The 24,161-nt window shown below is 50.4% G+C and overlaps 1 protein-coding gene across 2 annotated transcripts; it reads left to right on the forward strand.

Annotated features, from left to right (window-relative positions):
* Window positions 4,779–19,474, forward strand: CRYBB2 (crystallin beta B2). Of its 2 annotated transcripts, XM_003483444.3 has the most exons (7): window positions 4,779–5,918; window positions 8,000–8,103; window positions 9,760–9,838; window positions 12,735–12,853; window positions 16,119–16,251; window positions 17,386–17,528; window positions 19,218–19,474. In XM_003483444.3, exons 3-7 carry the CDS (start codon window positions 9,785–9,787, stop codon window positions 19,384–19,386), a joined length of 618 nt encoding a protein of 205 aa, XP_003483492.1. In that variant the 5' UTR covers window positions 4,779–5,918; window positions 8,000–8,103; window positions 9,760–9,784; the 3' UTR covers window positions 19,387–19,474. The 2 variants fall into 2 exon arrangements, with proteins under 2 accessions (XP_003483492.1, XP_013838442.1); XM_013982988.2 differs by lacking the exon at window positions 4,779–5,918 and having other exon boundaries at window positions 7,853–8,103.

Here is a 24,161-nt window from a genome sequence, read left to right on the forward strand (position 1 = left end):
CCACCTGCCACCCCTGACTGTCACTTCATCCAGCCCAAGAGGGACACCATGGCCGTGCCAAGGATACACGTGTATCTCCTCTGTTCCCAGTGGGAGGGAGAGGAGTTGTCCCTCTGACAGGCAGGAGACAGCTGGCTTCCCACATGCCTGGGGACAAAACCCCATCCCTCCCCCCTGCATGAGCCAAACCCGACTCTGTTCCCCTGTCACACTCAGAGCCTGTCCCAGGCACCTACACCCTCCCCACTGCTGATGCAACTGATGCGAGCCCTAAGAAAACATTTTTCAGAAATGAGAGAGGAAAAAAAAAAAGGAAGTTCCTGTCATGGTGCAGTGGAAATGAATCCAACTAGGAACCATGAAGTTGCAGGTTCAATCTCTGACCTTGCTCAGAGGGTTAAGGATCCGGCGTTGCCATGAACTGTGCTGTGGGTCGCAGACGTGGCTTGGATCCCACATTTCTATGGCTGTGGTACAGGCTGACAGCTGTAGTTCTGATTAGCCTCCTAGCCTGGGAACTTCCATATGCTGTGGGTGCAGCCCTAAAAAGATAAAAAGAAAAAAAAAAAGAAAGAAAGAAATGCAGCGGTTTTCAGTTACTTCAGACTGCATTTAAAAAAAAAAATGTGCACAGCAGAGAAATCACTTGAATCACTCGTCCACATCACCTCATTAAACCCTAACAATGCCCTTGGAAGGTAGCACAGTTTTTAATCCTATTTATCAGATGAGGAAACAGGTTCAGACTGACAGAATCACCTTTCTAGGGCCACACAGACAGGTGGTGGTAGAGTGGAGGTTTGAGCCCTGCGTGCTGATGTTAGAGCCCACACACTATGACAGATCCATTGGGGGCATGGAGACATCACAGAGAAGATGAGAGTAGTTGCCACAACAGTTACAACAACAATACTATTGGCCACAGCTATCCAGCCGCTACTGTGACCACGCCCACTACTGCTTTACAGAATCAACTCTGTGATGGGTGATGGTGACACCCCCACTTGCAAAGAGGGAAACAGAGGTCCACTGTCCCTCTTTTAAGATGTGAAACTAGGACTGAAGTCCATCTCTAAAGCTCCTATCTCCCCACCTCCACCAACTGTTGATGCTGTAGTTGAAGCCTCTGCTGCTGGGGCTGCTGGCCATGCAGTGGCAGCTGTTTATTGAGCACTTGCTATGCTCTAGGAGCTGCCCATGCCTGGTCTCAGTTAAGGAGTTCCTTGGCAATGGGGTCGGGGGAGCCAGGGAGGCCAATGCAGAGCTGGGGGGGTCCCCCTTCTCTCCTTCCCTCCAGCCAGACTTGGTCCCAGACTGTAGAGCTGGGCTGATCCTTAGAGATGGGCTTCATGTGGACCCCCAGATCCAGCGCAGACCCAGGAGGTCACTGATGTCCCAGTGTCCCTGTCCAAAGCCTCAAAGCCATAATAACCACCTGCAACAAGGAACACTTGCTCTCTGCAACCACTCCCATACATTGTCCTGTTCAAGCCTCCTAAGGACCTTGGGAGCACAGAGAGGGGTAGCTGACTGCTGAGGTCACACAGCCAGGGAGTGGCAGAGCTGGGCTTTGACCCCAGGCCTGCATAACTCAGGAAAGTGGCTCTTAACTCCAACCTAGAGTTCAAATTCCATCTAAAGCAGGGGCTAGAGCCTGAGTAGGACGGGGAAAGAAGTATATCCCTCGGTGACAAAAGGTCAAGGTTCAGGGACAGGATATCACTTTCCTCAATGGAGCGGACTCGGAGACTAACAGAGACAGTAAGACTAAACTGATTAGAGGGATTAGAGGCCTTATGGCCGAGATGGGTTTTTGATTCCCACCACCCAGGTTCCTCTCCAGGCACCATCACTTCCTGTGTGCCTTTGGGCAAGCCACTTAACCTCTCTGTGCCTCTGTCATTTGTAACACAAAGTTAATGACATGACCTGAAATATGTGAATAAAAAAATTTTTTGGAAGAAAAAAAAATAACACTACCTATCCCATAGGTTATTTTGAGTATTAGCCTATTTTTAACTTGCAGAAAGGGATGAGAATAATAAACAAAGTGTGGGCTCTAGAAGTATGCATCCTCCTCCTCTGAATCATTAAAAATAATGACCCTAGAGACAGGCTCCATGGTTGTGTGGAGCAGAGACTTTCCAGTTAATCAATAATGTGTGTTCCCCCTAAGCACACCGGTGCAAGCAAGGAAATAAAGAAACTATGGTGTGCCCATCGTGGCTCAGCAGGTTAAGAACCTGACATAGTGTCTGTGAAGATGCAGGTTTGAGCCTTGGCCTTGCCCAGGGGGTTAAGGATCCAGCATTGCTGCAGGTGGTCACACAGGTCACAGATGTGGCTAAGATCAGGCACAGCTGTGGGGTAGGCTGGCAGCTGCAGCTCTGATTCAACCTCTAGCCTGGGAATTTTCATATGCTGCAGACACCTGAAAAGAAAAAAGAAAGAAAGAAAGAAGGAAACTAGGCTCCGAGGCTCATCTTGGGGAATCTGAGCTGTGACAAGGCTTCATGGGGAGAATGGGACCCGGCGGGTGAGCAGGGCTCATGGAAACAGGACAGCAGCCCAAGGACCCCCAGGAGCTGGGCAGGCCCTCGAGGCCATTCTCCTTGGGGTCCACCATCAGTGAGCCTCCGTGAGTGCATCCCCCTTGCCTGGGTCTCTTGGGGTCCTCCTGCCACTGCCTGCTACCTGCCCCCTGGGTATTTTTTATCTTTCCCTAGATGGTTGCAGACTAGCTGCCAGCCCTTGCATGCCCATGTGCCCCAGGGACACCTGGAATTCTGGAGAAATAACACATACTAGGAGCAGCCTTTGTCCCATGGCTAACAGGTATCAGCATATAAATACCCCAGCACCCTCCCCTTGGGTGGGAACTTGACCAAGCACTCCTCCCCATTTTGGAAAAATCATGGCACCCGCAAAGTTGTTGCGTTGCCTGCAGTGTTTGCATCACCAATAAACACCTCAATCCATATGTCTGGCTATGTTATGTTCAAGACGGTTCTTCACAGGCATCTACAAATGTCAAACACAACTTCAGTTCACTATTCTTACCCAAACTTGTCCATTATAAGTAGCACAAATCCCTAACTCTTTGTTCAAATTATTCTGGTAGAGCTGGGTACAAACCTTTATATATTGAGATACATATGGCTACGCCTTTCATTTTCTCTCTTCTTTTATATTAGACTTAGGACATGTTATTATTAATTTATTCCGAGAGCATTAGGTAGGTGACTTAGAGTTTCCATTTTATTTCAGGAAATGAACGGGCTCTCGTAAAATAGTTGTCACGACAAGGGAGAGTTGGTGCTGATAGAGGGGACGGGTTCTCCACTTGGTCACCTCCAAGGCTCCTTCTCGCTCTGACTCCTTTGTATCTAAAGGTCAAACTGTTTTTGGGAACAGCAAGGCTTGTGTTCTTTTTAGCACAGAGAAGGTGATTTCAGGCTTTTAGCCTCCAGGACTGTGAGACAGTACATTTCTGGAAGTCTTTTTTTTTTTGTCATTATGTTAATTGCGGTAAAATATTCTGCCTGCTGAATAAACAAAATTTACCATTTTAGCCACTTTTAAGTGTACAGTTTAGTGGCATTAAATCCATTCATATTGTCATGCAACTGTCACCACATCCATCTCCAGAGGTGTTAAACTCTGTACTCATTAAACCATAATTCCCCATCCCCCCACTCCAGACCCTGACAACCACTCTTGTACCTTCTGTCTCTAAATGCAGCTGCACTAAGAACCTCATACAAATGCAGTCATACAGTATTTGTCCTCTTGTATCTAGGTAAAGAACCAACTTAGTGTATGTGAGGATGCAGGTTCGACCCCTGGCTTCACTCAATGGGTTAAGGATCCCACATTGCTCTGAACTGCGGTATGGGTCGCAGATGTGGCTTGGATCCTGTGTTGCTGTGGCTGTGGCCTAGCATTCGACCTAGCCCAGGAACTTTCATATGCCGTGAGTGTGGCCACAAGAGGAAAAAAAAAAAAAAAAAAAAGAATTTTCCTCCTTTTTAAGGCTAAATAATAATCCATTGTAAGAATAAAACACATTTTGTTTATCCAGTCACCTGTCAGTGAATATTTGGATTGTTGCCACCTTTTGGCCATTGTGCCTGATGCTGCCATGTGTATGGTATGCAAATATCTTCTGGTGTCCCTGCTTTACTTCTTGGGAGATACCCTGGAAGTTGAATTACTGGCTCACATGGGAATTCTATGCTTAACCTTTTGAGGAAACACCACACTGTTTTCCATTGAAGCTGCACCATTTTATACCCCAAATTCTGTTGTCTTAAGCCTTTAGTGTTGGGCCCTTGATTTTGGCAGTCCTAAGAAAACAAAACAAGTCTCTATTATGTGTCAGGCTCCGGGCTGTGGGATATGATGATGTGTGGTCAGGGCACTTGAAGTGACATTAAATCCATTCATATTGTCATGCAACCATCACCACATCCATCTCCAGAGGTTGTGGACAGCCAGGCTGTCCTCTGGCTCCGTCCAGCCCCTGCTCTACCAGTCCCTACTCCACCCACAGGCCCTTCACGTGAAGGCCGGCCTCATGCCCAGCTGGTGACTATTCTAATCCTCAGGCCAGAATGGCTCCACCTGCTAGATTATTAAAGGGAAACATCTGCCCTGGTGCAGGTCATTAACCTGAGGGGCTGGGCGGGGCTGCTGGTTCCCCTGGTAACTGAGGAGCCAGCGTGACGTCAGTTCCCCTATAAAAGGCAGCCTCCTTCTCCCCGCCCAGGAGTAAAGATGGCGGCTGTGTCCTGCTCTTTGTGGGCTGCACATGGTGGGGTGTCACCCCGAGAGCCTTTGTTTTGCATGTGTAAGATCCCCTGTCCAGTAACCATTGATGTCTCTTGCCTCTGGGCTCAAAGGCTGGGCAACCACAGGGCTCACAGGACTGCAGGGTGCAGCCCAACCCCGAGCCCAGCAGCCAGGAGGCCAAGCAAACTCCCGTGAGTGCCGAGAAGTTGGGACGTGATGGGACAGAAAGCCGCGGGGTGATCCCCAGATGGCCGTCCGCTGGCCTGCGGGGCCCTGCTGCAGGCGACCACCCTGAAGTGTCTGTCTCTTCTATTAAGAAGAGGACCGAGGAGTCCTCTTAACCTCGAGGCTCTTTCATGTGACTGCTCGGGGCTGCTGGTGAATAGGGACGAATTGCGAGGACCCATCTCTGGGATGCTCGGTGTTACCTCCCCGACTTCCACCCCTGAAGCACTACCGACACCGGCTTTAGGGGTATGGACTCAGGGACAGGTTTGTGACTTGGACGTGGCCAGTTACCCAGAGGGGTTTGGTGGGGACCTGGGGCAGTGGCAGAATGACCAGAGTGTCCTTGGGCTTCTGGTGGCGGCTGTGAGAAGGGGCAGCGCAGTGACCTTGCGGGACTGGAGCAGATGTGCACCATCTACGATGTCACAACATGTGGGGGACGTTACAAAAGGCCAGGAGGAGGCTTTGAGCCTCACAACCACTATTCGGGGTCTGACAGCCCTGTGTGACGGACAGGACCACGCGGATGTGGGTAGCGACCAAGGACCGAGCAGTCTGGGGGAGCCAGTGGAAGCCATACGCTGGCTTTTCCACCTGCCTTGCACCCCTGCTGCAGGGCTATGAGGGGGCAACGTAAGCAACTGAGACGGAACCACCCTCAGCACATGGACAGGAGCTCACGCAGGCCCTACGAGCTGTGACTGAGCCCCTGGGATTGGTCGTCAGTGCCTGCACTGGGTCAACCGGGGGCAACTAGTCAGCACCCTCCGAATCCAGCAGTGGACACCGAGGGACCGAAGGACCGTTGTCTACCACCGGTCAGGATGACACCTTGCTGTTGCCCTGGAGAGGGACCTATGCCCGGAGAACACGTGGCAACACAGCCCAGAGGCCGGCAGGTAGGTCCCCAGGGGGCTTGGGTTTGCTGCCTTGCGGAGAAGAGCGTAGGAAGGGCGCCTGGGTTCCACTGTCTGCTCCCGGCCCCACCTGGGGCTGCTGAGGTGACTGACCCAGGCCCTTCCTGGAGAAAGGCCCCTTGTATGATCCCCGTGGCTGGTTGTTGAACCATCTCTTGGGTACTCTGCCTGGCTGTGGGGACCGCAGTGGCTGGGCAGATGGTCGTGCCAGGACACGGCCAAGGAGCAGTGTCATCTGTGCTGTTACTGCTTGTATTTCGCGTCATGGTCACGACCTTCCCTGCGTTGTGCCTGGTGAACACCTTACACATCAACCCTCGTCTCGGGGGAGGGAATCTGTGCGTGGACAGGGCGGCCACAGTGCCCTCGCTGTGAAAAGGGTCTGATTACTGGGTCTAAGGCAGAGGCTGGCTTCCTCCTCTAGGCTCCCATGACCATCTGACTGGATAAGCGCCTGGCTCACTCTGGATCCTCCGGAGCGGCTGGTGTCTGGGTTGCACCTGTGCTGTTCGGGTGCAGGGCGCCTCTCCCTGACTCCAGCGGTATCGAGGGAGAGGGACAGACCCAGACAGTCAGGGTTGTGCAGGGGATGTGGGGCTGGAGGGTGCGGTCAGGCCACTCAAAGTGGCTGTCCTCTCGCTCCGTCCAGCCCCTGCTCCACCAGCCCCTGCTTCACTCACACGGCCACTCAGTCCTCTTCATTATAGGGCTGCTGGTTTCCCTGGTAACTGTGAGCCCACTTGACATCAATTCCCCTATAAATGACAGCAGCCTTCCTCCTCCCCAAGTAGCTGAGATGCTGCCATGTCCTGCCCACCGTCTGCCACACCAGGTGGGTGTTGCCCCAGGACCCTTTGTGTTAGATCCTCCCACCCCCCCGCCCACCTCTTCCAATCCAATGTCGTCTCCGTTGCTGTCGCTGGGCTCTTTCTTCAGTCTCAAGACCAGGCAACTACTAGGCTTGTAGACCTGCTGGGTGCAGCCCAACAGGTGGTAAAGCAGGGAGACAGTGGCCCTTCCCTCCTGATGCTGATCTTCTAACTGGAAAGGCAAGAAGTAAATGGATAACATAACGTCAGGTGGCAACGTGCTATGGAGAGACCCAGCCTGGCTGGAGGCTGGGGTGTGTGTGGGTACTGGGGATGTGGAAGGTGGGGGCATGCAGGTCTCCTCATTCAAACCTGGTTTCCAAACCCCAGTGCTGTCCCTTCTCTCCTGTCTGATCTTGGATTTAGTCCAGGGAAGACCTGTACATGGGAGGAACATCAGAAAAGGCCAAATGCCCAGCAGCAGTGGGGCCGTCAGTAGGGATCCGAGAAGTTTCTCCAAACCACCAGCCTGAGCATCCTAAGGGCACCCCACTTAAGAATGGTGGGTGCCTGGATAGTCAGAGGCTTTCAGAGCCAAAGAGAGGGAACTTCATCCTGCACAATCAGGCCTCTGCCCGTCTTGGTAACTCAGCCCAGGCCCTGCCCCATCATAGGCCACCCTGTAGTGGCATTAACCTCTTTTCAGGTCTTGAAATATCATGACAGTGCATTTTACCTGGTCCCCTTCTGCTTGGAACTCTTCTCTCAATCCAGCTTCTCAGGCTAATTTATCCCCATCCCTGAGGACTTGCTTCTTCCCAGGAGCTTTTCTGGATGGTTCAGACTGGGGTAGGTCCCTTCCTAACACTAGCCCTTAGAGCAGAGTTTGGCGCCAAGTACACGCCTGATAAAAATTTGTTGAATGCATGGATGATGCACGGATGCTGGACCCCACCAAGCCACCTTTCTGTGCCTTTTTTTTTTTTCCTGCCAAGGCCACTGAGATTTGCCTTTCTCTGCCTCCCCCAGGGCTCAGCTGACCACACTAGTGAACCCAGCATGCCCCAGGTCCTGGCAGCTGGACGGCTGATGCATGCAAAGCGGGCATCTCCTTGCCCAACCGCCTGACCAGCCTGGCGCGGCCGAATCTGAAAGCTAATGACATTATTGTGCAGAGACACAATGTCTGTGGGCATTTGCTGACCCGGGCTTTGGTGAGGGCTTAATCCAGCATTCTCGGCCCGCTTTCCACAGGGATGCAGCAGTCACCCGTCTTGGCACCGGCACTCCTAGGGAAGATATAAATGCCACCTCCCGCCTGCAGGCTTCACGGGCACTCTCAGGGGCTGGTGTCACTGGTAAGAATGCCTCTCTTGCTTGTCTTGCCTTTCTCTCTCATCCTCCTCCCTGATGGAAAGGGTGGGAGACGTGGGTGTGAATCCAGAGGCTACCACTTGCTGACAAGGTGACTTTGGCAAAGACCTCAAGGCTCTCAGCCTCAATGTTCTTTTCTTAAATGGGGGAGGGGGTCCTGAAACCTCTTTTGCGCAGTGATAATGTAGGTGAGTGGTCCAGGACGGTGTCTGCATGGAGTGTGAAATTTGGTGAGGTTCTTTATTAATCTCAAGCAGTCCATCAGCATGCTCGTTTTGCCAGCAGAAGAGAATGTAACTGAGGGTTTGCAAGTGGAAGGGATAAAACTGTGGAAGGCTCAGCTTTGTCTCTAGGGCGGTGAGTCCGCTCTGTCCGTATCCACAAAACTTCTCGGTGGTCCGCCCCATGTCCTGCCTTGGGGAGCATGAGCAGTTGGGAAGAAGTTGCCCCTCTCGGGGCGCTCCCAGCAACTGGTGACTCCAAAGCTGCGTGGAAAGGACCTTAAAAATGCCATAATTGCTGCCATGTACTGAGTGTGTTCCAGGATGATGGCCAAGTGCATTACAATCGGATCATTACCATCTGCTCATAGATTTACCAGGTGCCCTGCTGTCCCCATTTTACAGAACAGGAAATTGAGGCACAGAGGGGATGGGGGATGCCCCTCCCAGGGCCTTGATGCTGGGAAGCGGTGGAGGGCAGCCCTTGAGTTGAACCACTTGCGCTTAATCTCTAGTCTGAGGATGCTGAGGGTGAGGGACTGTAATGGTGGGACTCCGGCACAGGGACAGGCCCGGAGGGCTGGTATCTTAGGGCAGAAGAGCAGGGTTGACTCCCGACTGCTTAGTTGAATGTCCTTTTCTTTCTGAGGGAAAGAAAAGCCTGGCCTCTAGTGTGGAAGGAGCTTCTGGAAGCTGGATGTTATCTCGGGAGGAGGAGACAGGTTTTTCCCTCTACACTAGGAAAACCCAGGCTGGGTTCTCTGCGCCTCCTGCAGGAAGGGAGAAGAAATGGACACTTTTCTAGACTTTTCTGTCACTAAGAGATTCTCCCCACGGCTGCCTATTACATTGTCTTAACTTCCCTTACACTTGTATCTTTGCTAAGCGTAGCAAAAGCAAAGACAGATTGAGTTCTGCAGCAAGTATGTGTGCTAATCAGGGGGTGGGACAGATACCGCGGTGGAGAGGAGCATTCTGGGTGCTGGGTCAGGAGCAGAGAGGCAAGGAAGAAGTTAGGGGTGAGGGGCAGGGGTATAGTGGACTTTGAGGTTGCAAATTGGGAGATACAACCCGGCCAAGCATGGCCAGGGTATGGGTTTTGTCTGCTGGTCCTGTGTTCTTTTAATCAAGACATCTGCATGGTATCGTGGAGCTGATTCAATTAAAGATCCATTGTCCAGGGCCAAGCTCTAGGTCCTCACTTTATTTTTTAGTAGACCTCCTTTCTCCGCCGCCCTTGGAGCTGACCCAGATGCAAAGAAGTGAAGCTCAGGATGGATGTTTAGGCAGCTACCTGCTGTCCCCACTGTACTAAATCAAATGAAAATCAGGATGCAAGGCTGGAATGGCCCCAAGGCCCCCAGGGAGAGAGCTGAGGGTCCGAAGTCCTCAACTGTGCTTCCCCCCAATGCCTTCCAGGTCATTCCTGCACAGACAGCCCACCATGGCCTCAGACCACCAGACCCAAGCGGGCAAGCCGCAGCCCCTCAACCCCAAGGTGGGTACCATGCGGGGGCCGGGGGCAGCACAGCGCCTCTCTGACTTGCTTTCCCTTCTGTAAAGTGGGCTGGTGTCTTCCTTCCCGGGGCACCTCCTCTCTGGGCCCCAGACTCCCCTGCTTGCTTCCTAGGAGTAGGGGGCTGATTCAGAAGGCCCTCCCCCACCCATGCCTAGCATGCTTCTGGCTTTGGAGACTTTATTTTCTTTGCCTTTCCCTGCACCCCATTGCCTGGGGGGGTCCCCCAAAGCCTGGGAAGGTCTGGGGGAGGGGAGGCTTGTGACTAGGAGGTGGGGTGGGATTCCCTGCTTCACAACTGGGTGAAAGTGTTGACCTCTATGACCCTCAGTTCCCACCTCCAAAAAACAGGGAGAGTTGGACTCGTGGCATAAGGTAATTGCAAAGAGGTGAAGAAAACAGGCTCAGCCTAACACATGTCCACCTGACACCAGCTAATGGAGCCTTTGTTTTCTCCTCCTAAGGGTGGTGGGATCTTATCCCGATGTCCGGGGCTTGTCACTGACTCTGCCCCAAGCTTCTACCAGCTACTGTCCACCAAGCTGCCTGCCTGTTGCCCTCTGCTTCAGGGGCCTCAGGCATGGATTCCATCCTAGAATGGCCCTTTCATCTGATTTGCCCCCTACTGCCAGCCCTGAAAGCTTGAGCTGACGCAGGCCCTCACCACTCATCCCATTCTGTCCCTTACGGGGCTTACTTTCTAGAGGACAGACAATAACTAATAAACATATGACTTGAAGGAGTGAGAAGTGTTGGGAAGGAACAAAAAGAGTGGGCTTCCCTAGCATTGGGTGGTGGGGGGGGATGAGGAACATTTTAGCTAAGGTGGTCAGGGAGGACTTCTCTGAGGAGGTGACAAGGAAGTGAGGAAGCAGTGAAAATCCGGGAGTGGGCACAGGGGCAGAGCATTCCCCTGAGTGCATAGGCCCGAGCTCTCAGTGAGCCGCGTGCATCTGAGCAGCAAGAAGGCCAGTGTGACGTGGTTTGGAGCTATCCTGTCCAAAAGCTTTCAAATGGTAGCCACGTATGGAGTTTAATGCTTCCTAATAGCCATGTTAACAAGGTAAAAAAAGAAAACAGGAAATTAACCTTCATGTTCTCTTTTATGAAACCCAATATATCTAATGTATAGTCAGTGAAGTTCCCAGGCCAGGGATCGAATCCGAGCCATAGCTGTGACTTAACACCATAGCTATGGCAACGCTGGATCCTTAACCCACAGTGCCGGGCTGGGGATTGAACTGGATTGACCCAAGCCACTGCAGAAACCACAATGGACCCTTAACCTGTTGCACTACAGCAGGAATGCTTACGTTCTTTTTTTCATACTTAATCTTCAACGTGTGATGTATATTTGATGCTTATAGCACACCTTAATTCAGATTAGCCACACATGAGCATATAGTAAATGGCTACTGTGTTGGCCAGCACAGGTAGAAAGGATTAGGTAATATCTAGGTTTCTAGCATCTATTTGCTGATAAATAACATCAATAATAATACTGAGCTCCTGGGCTCTCTGAGGCCTTTCAAATGCATGGAGAGGCTGCCCTTCCTGGCTCTCATGTTCTGGATTCTTCCCAGTAACCCTGCAAAATAGGCATGACTCCCAATTTTATGGATGGGGCAGCTGAGGCTCGGAGCCATCACGTGTCTTCCTCGGGTTGCACAGCTGGATGCAGCAGAGGCGACATTAGAGCCCAGGTCTCCTGACCCATCTGAGGTCCTGTCAGTGAACATAAAGGCTGAATTGAGCCTGTGGAATTTGTGAGACCTGCTGGGCCTCCCTCCCATGGCTTTGTCTGGCTAATCCCCAGGCTGGGAGAGAGGGTCACGTTGATCCAGCCAGTGCTGACCTTGTGGATTGTGCCGCTGCCCCTCCTGGGAGCCCGCTGCCCTGAACCCACCTCTTCATCCAAAGATAGCTCCCTGGGGGAAATGTGGCTGGAAAATCCCTGCTCCCTAAATTTTCTTTGTAGTTGTGAAAGGTAGCAGCTGGCCCCCATTAGCACTTGCCTCTGAGGCTGTGGGCAGCCTCTCCATTTCTGCTGAGCTTCAGTTTCTGGGATGGAGATCCTGCCAACACTTCCCTGGGCTGATGAGAAGACCAGGTGAGGCAATGGGAGTGAAGTCCTTATTAGAGGTATCCCAAGGGGAAGAAAAGCCTGCAAACGCTGCAGGGGTTTAAGAAAAGGGCACAGGTATGTATAGTTTTACGGGTGAGATGGGGATGAAGGGTGGATATGGTGATACTGATCCAATTCCAATGGGCAAGAGAAGCTTAAGCAGCATTGTCTAGCATCTTGCTGTTCTACTGTGATCCACAGACCAGTGGTACCAAATTCATCCTAGAATTCATTAGAAATACAGACCCAGGAGAGGTCCCCCCTGCCCTGACCTGCTGCCCCAGAAACCATGTTTATCAAGATGCCTGGTGCTTTGCATACATATGAGAGTTTACAAGGTGTTACTGTACTGGAAATAGCATCAGATGAGTTTGGGCTCCAGTCTCAGTTCTGCTACTTCCACTCAGGATCTGTAGCACTCCCTTAACTAAGTACACCTCCCACACCCAGAGCAAACATGGTATGCTAACAATTATGCTCCTCTGAGTCCTTCCAACAACCCTATGAGGTAGGTTCTGCTTTTATTTCCTGCTGGGGAAACTGAGGCTCAGAGAGGTAACATGCTGGCTCCAAGGTCTCAGAGCTGGTAACAAGAGCCAGGAGTGTCAGACTTTATATTTGGTTCCTGATTCCCAAACGTGGAATCCTTCAGCATCCTTCGAGGATCTCCAAGTCCCCATTCATCCCACTGCCCTGCTCTCCATCCTCCCCATCATGTTGGGGGTCTGACTCTCTTCTCTCTTCCTGTTGCAGATCATCATCTTTGAGCAGGAGAACTTTCAGGGCCACTCGCATGAGCTCAACGGGCCCTGCCCCAACCTGAAGGAGACGGGAGTGGAGAAGGCAGGCTCTGTCCTGGTGCAGGCTGGACCGTATGTACCTGGGGGTCCTCTCTTGGTCAGGGGCTGACAGGCTGTGGCCATCAGGTTGTGCAGCTGGAGGGATCCACTCTCACTGAGCTCCTAGACCATGCGATTGGGGGACCAGGATTTGGGGTCCCAGTAGCATATGGAGAGCTTGTGCTTTGAGGTCCAATAGAGTCAGGCTCAAATCCTGGTTCCACCACGTCTGGCTGAGTGAGGTTGGACCAGGAACTTCCCTCTCTGAGCTTAGGTTGCCTCCTGTGTAGGATGAGGATAGCCAGTCCTCCTTGGGATGAAGGGATGGAGTTAATGTGGAAAGCCTGGCACCAAGGTCAGCCACATCCTTGAGGCAGGAAGATGGATGTGTGACTCCCATGGACCTTTTTAGAGCTGCCAATCTCTGGCTCTGGAAGTGTCCTCACTCTTCTGGGAGGTTTAAAGATGGATGTTCCAACTCTGCATCCACTCCTCCCTTCCCAGGTCCTGGTAGTACTTGGTCTTTGATAATTTGCTGACACATCTGGGGAGCAGCAGGCGTGGGATGCCCTGACTCAAGAGAAGGGGAGGTGACTGACTGGTCAGGTCTGACTCTGTCGCGCTCAGTTTGCATCACTGAGCATGGCCGGCAGGGTCCTCCCTTTGTGGTTCTTTGACTGTTCCTTCTCTGCAAGAGGCTCTGACATCATGGGTGGCCACCAGTGAGCCCCAGTGAACAGGTCAGTGAGTCTGTTTGTGGGTTCTGGCTGACCTGCACCGCACCTCAAGGTTCATGGGGCTTCTGCAGCGTGCAATGACCCTACTTGCATCAGAGTCTGCTGAGGGGGAGAACCCAGCTAGAGGAATGGGCCAGTGCAGCCCAGCCCCACTTGCCTGACAAGCTCAGGGCATCGGTGTGCCTGAGAGCTCCCTGGGCAGCTGAAGTTTTGACCATTGAAGAACAACATTTGTTTTTCCAGTTGTCTTTTTTTTTTTTTTTTTTTTTAATGACTGCACCTGCTTCATATGGAGTTTCTTGGGCTAGGAGTTGATTTGGAATTAGAGCTGCCAGCCTATATCACAGCCATAGCAATGCAGGATCCGAGCCGAATCTGAGACCTATATGGCATCTTGCGGCAATACCGGATCCTTAACCCACTGAGCAAGGCCCGGGATTGAACCCACATCTTCATGGATACTATGTTGGGTTCTTAACCCACTAAACCACAATGGGTGAAAGAATATCTCAAATAGACATTACATTCCTCTGCTTTTTTTTGAAAATGTAACTTCGATATTTTCATTTATTGTTTAAAATGAAGGAGAAATGGTTTAAGACAAAAAAAACCATATAACTCTATAATCTTACCACTCAGAAAGTAACCATTATTAAGATTTTGATACAAATTTGATTTTCTCTGTCTATATTAAACATATACTTATTAAATATATACTTTATGTACTTAATATTAATATACTCAATATTATACTTTAATAAGTATATATTTAATAAAAAGTCAGGTCATGCTTTACATACTGTTTCATAAGTCAGTTTGAAAAAATTTGCAAGATATCTCAAATCCTCTCCATGTCATAAAATAGCATTTTATGTCAATGGTTTTCAAAGAGTTTTTGGGAGGTAAATCTATATCAGAATCAAAAAAGAGGGAAGTTTTTGGTTTTTTTTTTTTTTTTTTTTTTTCTTTTTTAGGGCTGCCCCCGTGGCATATGGAAGTTTCCAGGCTAGGGGTTGAGTTGGAGCTATAGCCACTGGCCTATACCACAGCCACAGCAACGTCAGATCTGAGCCGTGTCTACAACCTACACCACAGCTCATGGCAATGCCAGATCCTTAACCCAATGAGCAAGACCAGGGATCGAACTTGCATCCACACGGATGCTAGTGAGATTCGTTTCTGCTGAGCCACGACAGGAACTCCATGGGGAAGGAGATTTTGAAGTGCAGATTCTTAGGCCACATCCCTGCCCCATTAAATAAAACTCTTGGGTCATCTGCAGCCTGGCAATCTGCATTGTACAAACTCACCTAGTGATATTTCTGCCCAGTTAAATTTGAGGGCCCATGTCCTACCTCATTATTTCTCATGCCTTTGTAACTTTCCATTATGGGGTATGGCATAATTTACTCAACTAGGCCACGCCCATTGGATGTTGAAGTTGTTTTATTTGATATTATAAACAACACCATAATGAATATCCTTATCGGTGTATCTGTGAGCTCTTGACAATTGTTTTCTAGGATATACCCTAAGGCAGAATTGCCAGATCAAGAGTGTATCCTTTTCTAAAAGCAGCGAGAAACAGGACTTCCTCTTCCATTAAGGACTTAGATTACTGTTCTGAACAGCCATTAGTGCACCAGGCTCAAATGTTTGCCTCTGCAAAAAAACACCCCTAAATGCTAGGCATCTTTAAGTCAGTGCTGCCTTTTCTTCCCCCCTATGGCTGCATCCACGGCATATGGAGTTTCCCAGGCCAGATATTGGAACTGAGCCACAGCTGCAGCAACACTGGATCCTTTGACACTGCATCGGGCTGGGGCTCGAACCCACACCTCTGCAGCAACCCAAGACGCTGCAGTCGGATTCTTACCCCACTGTACCACAGTGGGAACTCCTGCTGCCTTTTTCTTACTTCCCCCTTTGCCATATTCCATGTCTCACCAGAAGGTAATCCTTCTCTTTAAGGTACTAGTTTTCTTCTACTGTGGATATGAGTAGAGTAGCAGTTCAGAGACCACCATCAAACACAAAAGAGAAAATAGACCCAAGGAGAAGGAGCTGGTGTGAACAAGGGGCCTGAGCTTTAGATGCAGTGATGTCCTAGAGTCTGTTGGGCACATTTCTTCCCAACTTCATGCTCACTTATGTCACACTGAGTGTTTGAAATCAGCCACAGTGGGAGTATTTACACCCTGGAAATTGGCAAATGCTACAAAACAGGATTTGTTTTGTTTTGGAGCACACCACTTAGCAGCATACCCCTGGCTCTATGTATCTGTGGTTCTATGTATCTGTGTTTGTTGCCAGGCCATTTTGGGCTTCCTTATTTCTGGATTGTGTTCCAGGTGATTGAAGTCTGCTTCATGGTGGGTTCTGGTAAATAACCGAGGTGATTATCCTCTTTGATTTGCTGTATTGGGATTTAGATGAGGCTGCTACTTGTTTTGATGAGCTGGGTGACTGTGATCTCTGAGCCCTGAGCAAGTAGCCAGGGTCCTATCAGAGGAAGCCTGGGGTGAGCCTGACCTACCCCCTTCTTTCTGTCTCCACTGCAGCTGGGTGGGCTATGAACAAGCCAACTGCAAAGGGGAACAGTTTGTGTTTGAGAAGGGTGAGTACCCCCGCTGGGACTCCTGGACCAGCAGTCGGAGGACGGACTCCCTCAGCTCCCTGAGACCCATCAAAGTGGTAAGCCCCCTGACCCTCATCTTCTTCCTCTCTCTGTCCCCTTGGAGCCTGAATCTAGGGACCAGGAAGGAGCCTTCACTTCTGCCAATGTGCCCCTTGTGACTGGTGGGGGGACTTCCTGGGCCTGTGACCTCACATAAGTCATTTCTCCTCTCTGAGCCTCAGTTTCTGCATCTGTAGAATGGGTATATTAGTATTTACTGTCCCAAGAAACCAGCATGCTTAGCCGAGAGGTGCCACATTGTACAAGTTTAGGAACTTCATTCAAAGTGCTTCAGGGGGTGCTGTTCACTTTCTATTCTATGTGGACGGTGCTGTCCAGGGCTGTGTGACTCCTATCACAGAGCAATTGCTCAATAAACAATTGCCATCGTAAATATTAAAAGAAATTCTGGATTTTGTGGTAGAGAAGGCAGTTTAGTTTTTGTTCACAACTCATGCCAGTGTGACCTTTCAGTGCTTCTCTGATCCTAATTCTTACTAGTGTATGAACCCTCTAGAGGGGCAAAAGGCCCAGTGATGCTCAGTTACATGCCCAAACCTCCCCAGCCCAGCCTAGTTCTCCCCAGAGCTGGATGGAAGATCAGAGAATATTGGACTTAGCATTCCACAGACCTGGGTTCATCTGTTGGCTCTGGCACTCCCAGCTGTGTGACCTTGGCCAAACTGCTTTACCTCTCTGAGCCTCAGTTTTCTCATCTGCCAAAGAACATAAGAGAAACTTAAAGGTTGAAAGGAGATGACTAAGAAAAACACAGGAACAGGAGGATGGGAAGATATGTGGAGGCGAAGGAAAGCCAAAATATTCCAAGTATCTGCTACAGGCTCAATAAGCGTGTGTGTGTGAGTGTGATGGCAGTCTTTTATTTTAAAATAGGGCAGTTGAGGCTGTGGGAGGGAAGATGACATTTCAGAATCAAATATTCCTCAAAGTGTAGAGTCTGGAGTGTCTGTTGCATGGCCCCGTAGGATCTTAACGAGGCCTTTGTCCTAGACACGTGCGTGGTGGGGTTCCGGGGTGGAGGGCTGCAGGTGGCGCATGCGGGTCCCAACTCCAGGATGCGAGGATGGGTGGGAAGGCCCCGCCCTGGGCCCCCTCATCCACATTCGCTTCCCCTCACTCCCTGCCCCCAGGACAGCCAGGAACATAAGATCATCCTCTATGAGAACCCCAACTTCACCGGGAAGAAGATGGAGGTCATAGATGATGACGTGCCCAGTTTCCACGCCCACGGCTACCAGGAGAAAGTGTCTTCTGTGCGGGTGCAGAGTGGCACGTGAGTGTGCGCCCTGCCCCGGGGGCCCAGACCCTGGGCTGCCAAGTCCTGCTCTGCCTCACCGTCTGGGGCCCGATACATGCCTGACCTCAGTCTTCTCGTTAGAAAATGGGTATTGAAATCATCAGCCCATATGGGGCTTTTGGCCCCTGATGTTCTCTCCCGACCTGCCTTTTGGATAACACCCTCCATCCTGGAAGAGCAAAACCTTGGCCTTAACTTCAGCCCCAAATGACAGGACAGTAAATGGTGGGGGTGGGGGCAGGGTATGACAGAGCCGGGTCGGGGTGGGGAGCAGAAGGCTGGGAATGAGTGGAGCGGGTCCTCAGAGCTGTCCGAGGCCAGAAGTCCAGCCCATACTGGCCTTTTAGTGCACGAGTTCTGGAGATTGGAAACAGCAGGTATCCTCCTCCACCAAACTAAACTTCTTTAGCACATAAACCTCAGCCATCAGCATTGGGGAATTTCTCACTGAAAAAAATGTGAATTTTGGAGTCCCTGTTGTGGCGCAGTGGAAACGAAACTGACTAATATCCATGATGGCTCGGGTTTGATCCCTGGCCTCACTCAGTGAGTTAAGGATCCGCAGTTGCCACGAGCTGTAGTGTAGGTCACAGACACAGCTCGGATCCTGCGTTCTGTGGCTGTGGCGAAGGCCGGCACCTACAGCTCCAATTGGACCCCTAGCCTGGGAATCTCCATATGCTGCAGGTGTGGCCCTAAAAAAAAGGCAAAACAAAAAAAAAAATGTGGTTTCCGTGGGGAGTCTGAAGATGGGCAGTGGTGTGTTGCAGCCAGCTTGTGCTAGCCTGCAAGAGCTGACTTTTTCTGCATCGTTGTTAGCTGGTTGTTTAATCATGGATGGCTTGAAGTCAGCAGTTAGGGGAGTATTTAGACTGCAGGAATTGAAAGATGTTTCAAATCAAGACTTTTTTTCCCCCAAGAGAGGTAGTTTACCCACACATACTGGCTTTCTGGGGTTCGTGAAACCCTTAAGAGTGTGCGCAGTTCTGTACTCAGGTTCCCCACCATTTACTTATTTATTCATTCACCGAATTATTTGTCGAGTGTTATCACACACCAGGCCCCATGTTAGGCGGCGATCGGTAAGTCAAGGGAAGTTCGTGAGACCCAGCCTCTACCTTGTGTAGTTAACAAGTCTGGTTGGGGGCCACTGTTAATCATTTAGGAATCCACACAAATCTAACGTCTTTCCCTGAGGAAGGAACTCAAGCTGAAATCTCAAGACAACAGGGATTGTGGTGCTAAAAAAAAGGAAGGCATTCCAAATGGCTAGAGCAGCACATGCAAAGGCCCTGAGGTGGGAGCTGCAGTGTAGATAACAGATGCGGTTCAGATCTGGTGTGGCTGTGGCTGTGGTGTAGGCTGGCAGCTGTAGCTCCGATTCGACTCCTAGCCTGGGAACTTCCATATGCCGCAGGTGCAGCCCTAAAAATAAAACTTAAAATTAAAAAAAAAAAGTTGTGTCTATAGATAGTGAGGTGCCCATCAAGGGAAGGAAGAAAGTCAAGGTTGGACCCCACCCAGCAGGGTGGTGATGGTCCTTCTCAACAGCCAGTTTGTGTGAAATGACTGGCAGGCTTCTAGTGGCTGAACGATCCCTTCTCTCTCTCCATCTGCTTCTCCTGTCTCCCCACGTCCCCTCCCGCCTCCTCTCTGGCCCTGCAGATGGGTCGGCTACCAGTACCCCGGCTACCGCGGGCTGCAGTACCTGCTGGAGAAGGGTGACTACAAGGACAGCGGTGACTTCGGGGCCCCCCAGCCCCAAGTGCAGTCTGTGCGCCGCATCCGTGACATGCAGTGGCACCAGCGCGGCGCCTTCCACCCCTCCAACTAGCACCCCATCTCCTCCTTTCTGGGGGGCCTGGCCCACTGCCCAGGATCCCACCAGTCATCCTGGCGAGTGAATAAAGTGTGACTTGCAACTTGTCCTCGGCAGCGTCTTTTATCCCCATGGGAGCCAGGGTGCTGTGTGTATGCATGTTTGTATGAGAGACAGAGACAGTTGAGAGAACCAGAAAGTGTCTGGGCAAGGGGTAGGACCACCTCACCGAGACTGACAGCTCTGCAGCTGCTTTGCTGTGTGACCTCAACCGTGTAGTCAACCTCTCTGAGCCTCTGCTTCACCTGACTTAAAACCCTTTGACCTCCAAGCTCCTTGTGTGATTGCTGAACTCAGTCACCCCAAGGGCATGTGATATCTTAAAAATGTATTCATGAGAGTTCCGACCGTGGTGCAGTGGATTAATAACCCAACTGCAACAGTTCAGGTCACTGTGGAGGTGTGCATTCGATCCCTGGCCTGGTACAGTGGATTAAAGGATCAGGCATTACCACAGATGCAGCTTGAGTTGCAGCTATGGCTCGGTTTCAATCCCCGGCCTGGGAACTTCCCTATGTTATCACCTTGAACCTGAGAGTTTTCTCAGATCTGTCCAGAGGAGCTCCCAACCCTGCAGCCCGCCCCCATCCCAGAGAGAGGTCCAATGACCTGTTTGTAGTTTTGCGTGTTCCTTGGTCCCTTTGTTTGTGACTTGGTTGGGGTGGGGACTGCAGCATAGCCATTGAGGGCTGGGTTCAAATGGCTGTTCTGAAGCCCTGACCAGTGATGGGGCCTCAGAGCATTGATGCTTCTATTTGGAAAAATAGGAGGAAAAAAACAGTGCTTCTCTAAAAATAGTGCTTTCTCTAAGAGGGTTACAGCAAGGACGGAACAATACCCCAGGTCTTCTTTCTATAAATGTTAATCACTGGCTGGTTTTCTGTAGTGCAAATATCCACTCCCAGAGAGTAGCTGCTTTTTACTTTGCCTTTGGTATCTTTTGATGTAGTCATTTAAAATTTCGATGTTGTCTAGCACCAGTCTGTTCCTTTATGGTTTGTAGCTGCCCAGTCTTCTTTAAGAAATTCATTCTCCCTCTACTTCTCACGAATATATTCTCTAGATTTTTTTTTTCCCGGAAAGTTTAAAAATTTTGCTTTTCCTCTTTTAAGTTCTCAATAGTCCTGGAGTTGACTTTTGTGTATACCATGTGGAAGGGACCTGATTTCTCTCCCCACCCCACTCCCACTTTGGACCACTGTCCTCCTGGAGTAATTTATTAAGTCGATTTCCCCCACTGTGGTGCAATGTTGCCTTTGTGTCTCGGAGTAAATTGATACATACGTGTGGAGTCTGTTAATGGGTTCTTTTTTTTTTTTTTTTTTTTTTGTCCCTTTATCCTATTTGTGTATCTCTGTAGTCTTACCATATTGTGTTAATAACCATTGCTGTGTAATGAATCTTGCAGTGCCTTAAGTCATTTTTCTTCTTCAAGGACATTTTAGATAGGCTTGCCCCTTTATATCTCCATATAAATCACTTCCCCAAATCTAGAAAAATGGGAAATCTTATTGAATGAGCTAAAGTGATTTGAAACATACAGATGGGAACTAATCGGTGCTTAATAAATGTTGCCAGCTTCTATTTGTTTCTTCATTCTTCAGCCAGCACTTACTGAGTGCCTGTTTTGTTCCTGGAACGGGCAGAGGAGGGGATACAAAGAAGTGAGACTGAGCCTCTGCCCCCAGGAAGCTTCCACTCTGGGGAGATGGAAATAGCTTGAAGTAGAACCATAGCGATTACTCTGAGTTGAATCTTAAGCCCCAGTCCCTCAGAATGTGAACTTATTTGGAAAGAGGGTTGTTGCTGATGCAATCAGATCAATTTTATTAAGGTCACACGGGGAGTAGGGTGGGCCCTTAATTCAATATGACGTGTGTCCTTATGAAAAGGGGAAATTTGGAGACAGACACACGTACACAGGGAAAATGCCATGTGAAGATGCAGGCAGAGATCAGAGGGATGCAGCAGAAGCTACAAAGCACCAAAGATTGTCAGGAAACCACTAGAAAGCAGGAGTCATGGAACAGATTCTCCCACATATGCCCCCAGAAGGAACCGACTCTGGAGACACCTTTACCTTGGACCGCTAGCAAACGGAACCATGAGAGAATAAATGTCCATTGTTTACACCACTCTGCTTGTGGTAAGTTGCTCCTGCACCCCTGGGACGCTACCACAGTGATGGTAAGAGGAAGGGGCCAGCGACACCAAGGGAAGGCAGGGGTTACTGCCTGAGGCATTAGGGTGGACCTCTCAAAAGTGGGGGTGTTCAAAGAGTGAATCTTGGGGAGGACAATCTCAGCAAAAGGAACAGAGTAGGCAAAGAAAGAGTGAGAAAGAACATGGTAGGTTCCAGTGGTCCAGGTGCGGCAGGTACTTTGGGGTGTGGAAACTTCAGAAGGTTTGCTAAGCATGAGGTCCTAAGAGGTTGGTGAAAGATGATGAGGGTGATGATGATGATCATGGTGACGGTGGTAGTGATGATGGTAATGACGATGATGGTGATGACGATGGTAATGATTACGACAGTCATGGTAATGATGATGACAATCATGGTGATGGTGGTGGTGATGGTGGTGATGATGGTAATGATGATGTATGTGTGGCAGGTGGCACCAAGAGAGTTTCTAGTTGTCTATTTGAACATACCAAACTACTATAGACTTCATGGTAAAAGCATGGCCATCATTTATTTAGCTTACACTTGTGCAACCCAGGCAGGACCCAATGGAGACAGCTCATCTCTGCTTCAAATAGAGTCATCTAGGGTGGCTTGAAGGCTGGGGTGGACCACTGCATGGCCAGGTGTGCTGGCAGTTGGCTGGGACCTCAACTATAGCTCTCAGATTGGATACCCCCAACATGAGGACACCCCGTGTCACTGGCTTCCCCACAACCTGGTAGCTGGGTTCTCAGAGAAAGTGTCACAAGAGGAAGCAGAAGACGCCTGGTATCTTAGTGACTTGGTCTCAGAAGTCACACGGCATCATTTCCTCCAAGCTCCATTGGAAGAGGATTACTGTAGGTGGACCCAGGTTCTAGGGGAGGAGACAAAACCCCCACCAGTCAATGAGAGGAAGGTCAGTGTATGAGATGAGATATATTATGGGGGCTGTCCTTACAAAATACAATCTGCCACTTGGGGAAGCAAGGCAGGAATGGACTTTCACAGGCAAGGAAGAGGGCCTGTGTTCATAGGACCATGACATGCTCTGTCTCTCAGACTTCATTCTGTTCAGTGAAAGAACAGACTGGACATGTTATCTGGTTGGGGTCATTGTCCCTCCCCCCATATCTCTCTGATTGGTCTCTATATATGTGTGTATTTCTGTCTCTCTTGGTACCTGTCTTTATTTCTGCTCTTATCACTTCATCTTTCTCCATCTTTCTCTTTCTCCATCTGTTTTTCTCTCTTTATCTCCCCGTTCATTTCCTATTTTTTCCTTCACCTTCCTCCCTCCATCCCTCTTTCTCTGCCCCGGGTGGGCTGTGCTCTGATTCCCCCACCCTCCCAACGCCCACCATGTGAGCATGGACAGCGTCCCCTTTTCCTCTGGTATCCAAGGGACCCGCTCTGCCTCTCCTTCCTGCCCTCTAGGAGCCACTTCCCTTTCAAGCCACCAGGTGGCAGCAAAGCGTCATCTTCAGGGCTGCCCGCCTGCAGGGCCCTGATTGGATCCCGGCCCTGTCAATCAAAGCGGGGCAGAAGCACATTGTTACAGGTGGGGGATTTACTCTCTGCCCTAGAACAAACGGTGGGTTATTCCTGTTTTGCACGTGAGCAGCTGAGGCTTACAGAGGGGGTAATGGCTTGCTCAAGTTCACTCTGGGAGAAAATGGAAAAACGGGTTGGAGCCCAGAGTTCTATCTGACCCAGGGTCATTCGCCTGTCTGCTGTTGAACCCTCACACCCCGAACTCTCCCCGGCTGCTCTGGGGGCCCTTTTCCTGGCTGCTGGTAGTCACTGTGCAGTCCTGTGCCCTGTGCTTGGCCGATGGAAGTTCAGGGGATGCCCTTTGAAGCCTGGAGTACTGGGGAGGCTGGCGGGCAGGGCGCCCTGACCGGAGCTTTTAAAAATAGGGAGCCTAAAATAGTCCTTCCCAAGCCTCCTTCTCACTGGGGCTTTTGCTGCTGGCTGGGCTGTCGGGTCCCAGTGTCCTGCTGGCTCCTCTGGACAGACTCTGCGGGAAATCCAGGCTGGAAGGCAAGCCCGCCTCAGAGCCACAGCCCATTACAAGCCTCCTAAAACCAAAACCTCGCTCCCATCTCTGGGAGGAAGCTGATTGGGGATGGACTCCAGCATCAAGAGGCTTTGGCAGAACTGCCCTGAAGGAAAGGCTTGAAGCAGAACAGGTGTGTGATTTCTCTGTGTTGGTCTCTGAACTTCCATCCTCCTTTGACCTCCTGAATTTCTCTTAAATCCACCTACTTCTCACCAATCCCCCAATCCAAGCTGCATCGTCCCCTTTTCTCACAAACCCAACAGCCTCCCCCTGGGGTCCCTCTGCACACAGCAGTCAGAGGGAATCTTCTCAAAATGCAAATCCAATCATGACCCCCCACCCCCGTTTAAAACCTGCCATGGCTCCCCATTGCCCTTGGGCTAAAGAGCCGAGTCATTGACTCACAAGACCTTGGAGGGCTAGTCCCTACATAAATACACTTTTCTCCTGCACTTTGAACATATCATGAACTGTGCAGCCACAGGGCCTCCCAGTTGGCCTAAT

This window comes from Sus scrofa, chromosome 14 (genome assembly GCF_000003025.6).
Source record: "Sus scrofa isolate TJ Tabasco breed Duroc chromosome 14, Sscrofa11.1, whole genome shotgun sequence".
Lineage (NCBI taxonomy): Eukaryota > Metazoa > Chordata > Mammalia > Artiodactyla > Suidae > Sus > Sus scrofa.

What these genes read in the sequence shown, in the direction of transcription:
- CRYBB2 (XM_003483444.3), top strand. Translation starts at nt 9,785, where the DNA reads ATGGCCTCAGACCACCAGACCCAAGCGGGCAAGCCGCAGCCCCTCAAC. An exon ending in CGCAGCCCCTCAACCCCAAG is followed by an intron (nt 9,839 to 12,734) that starts GTGGGTACCATG and finishes TTCCTGTTGCAG; the next exon opens with ATCATCATCTTTGAGCAGGA. An exon ending in GTGCGGGTGCAGAGTGGCAC is followed by an intron (nt 17,529 to 19,217) that starts GTGAGTGTGCGC and finishes CTGGCCCTGCAG; the next exon opens with ATGGGTCGGCTACCAGTACC.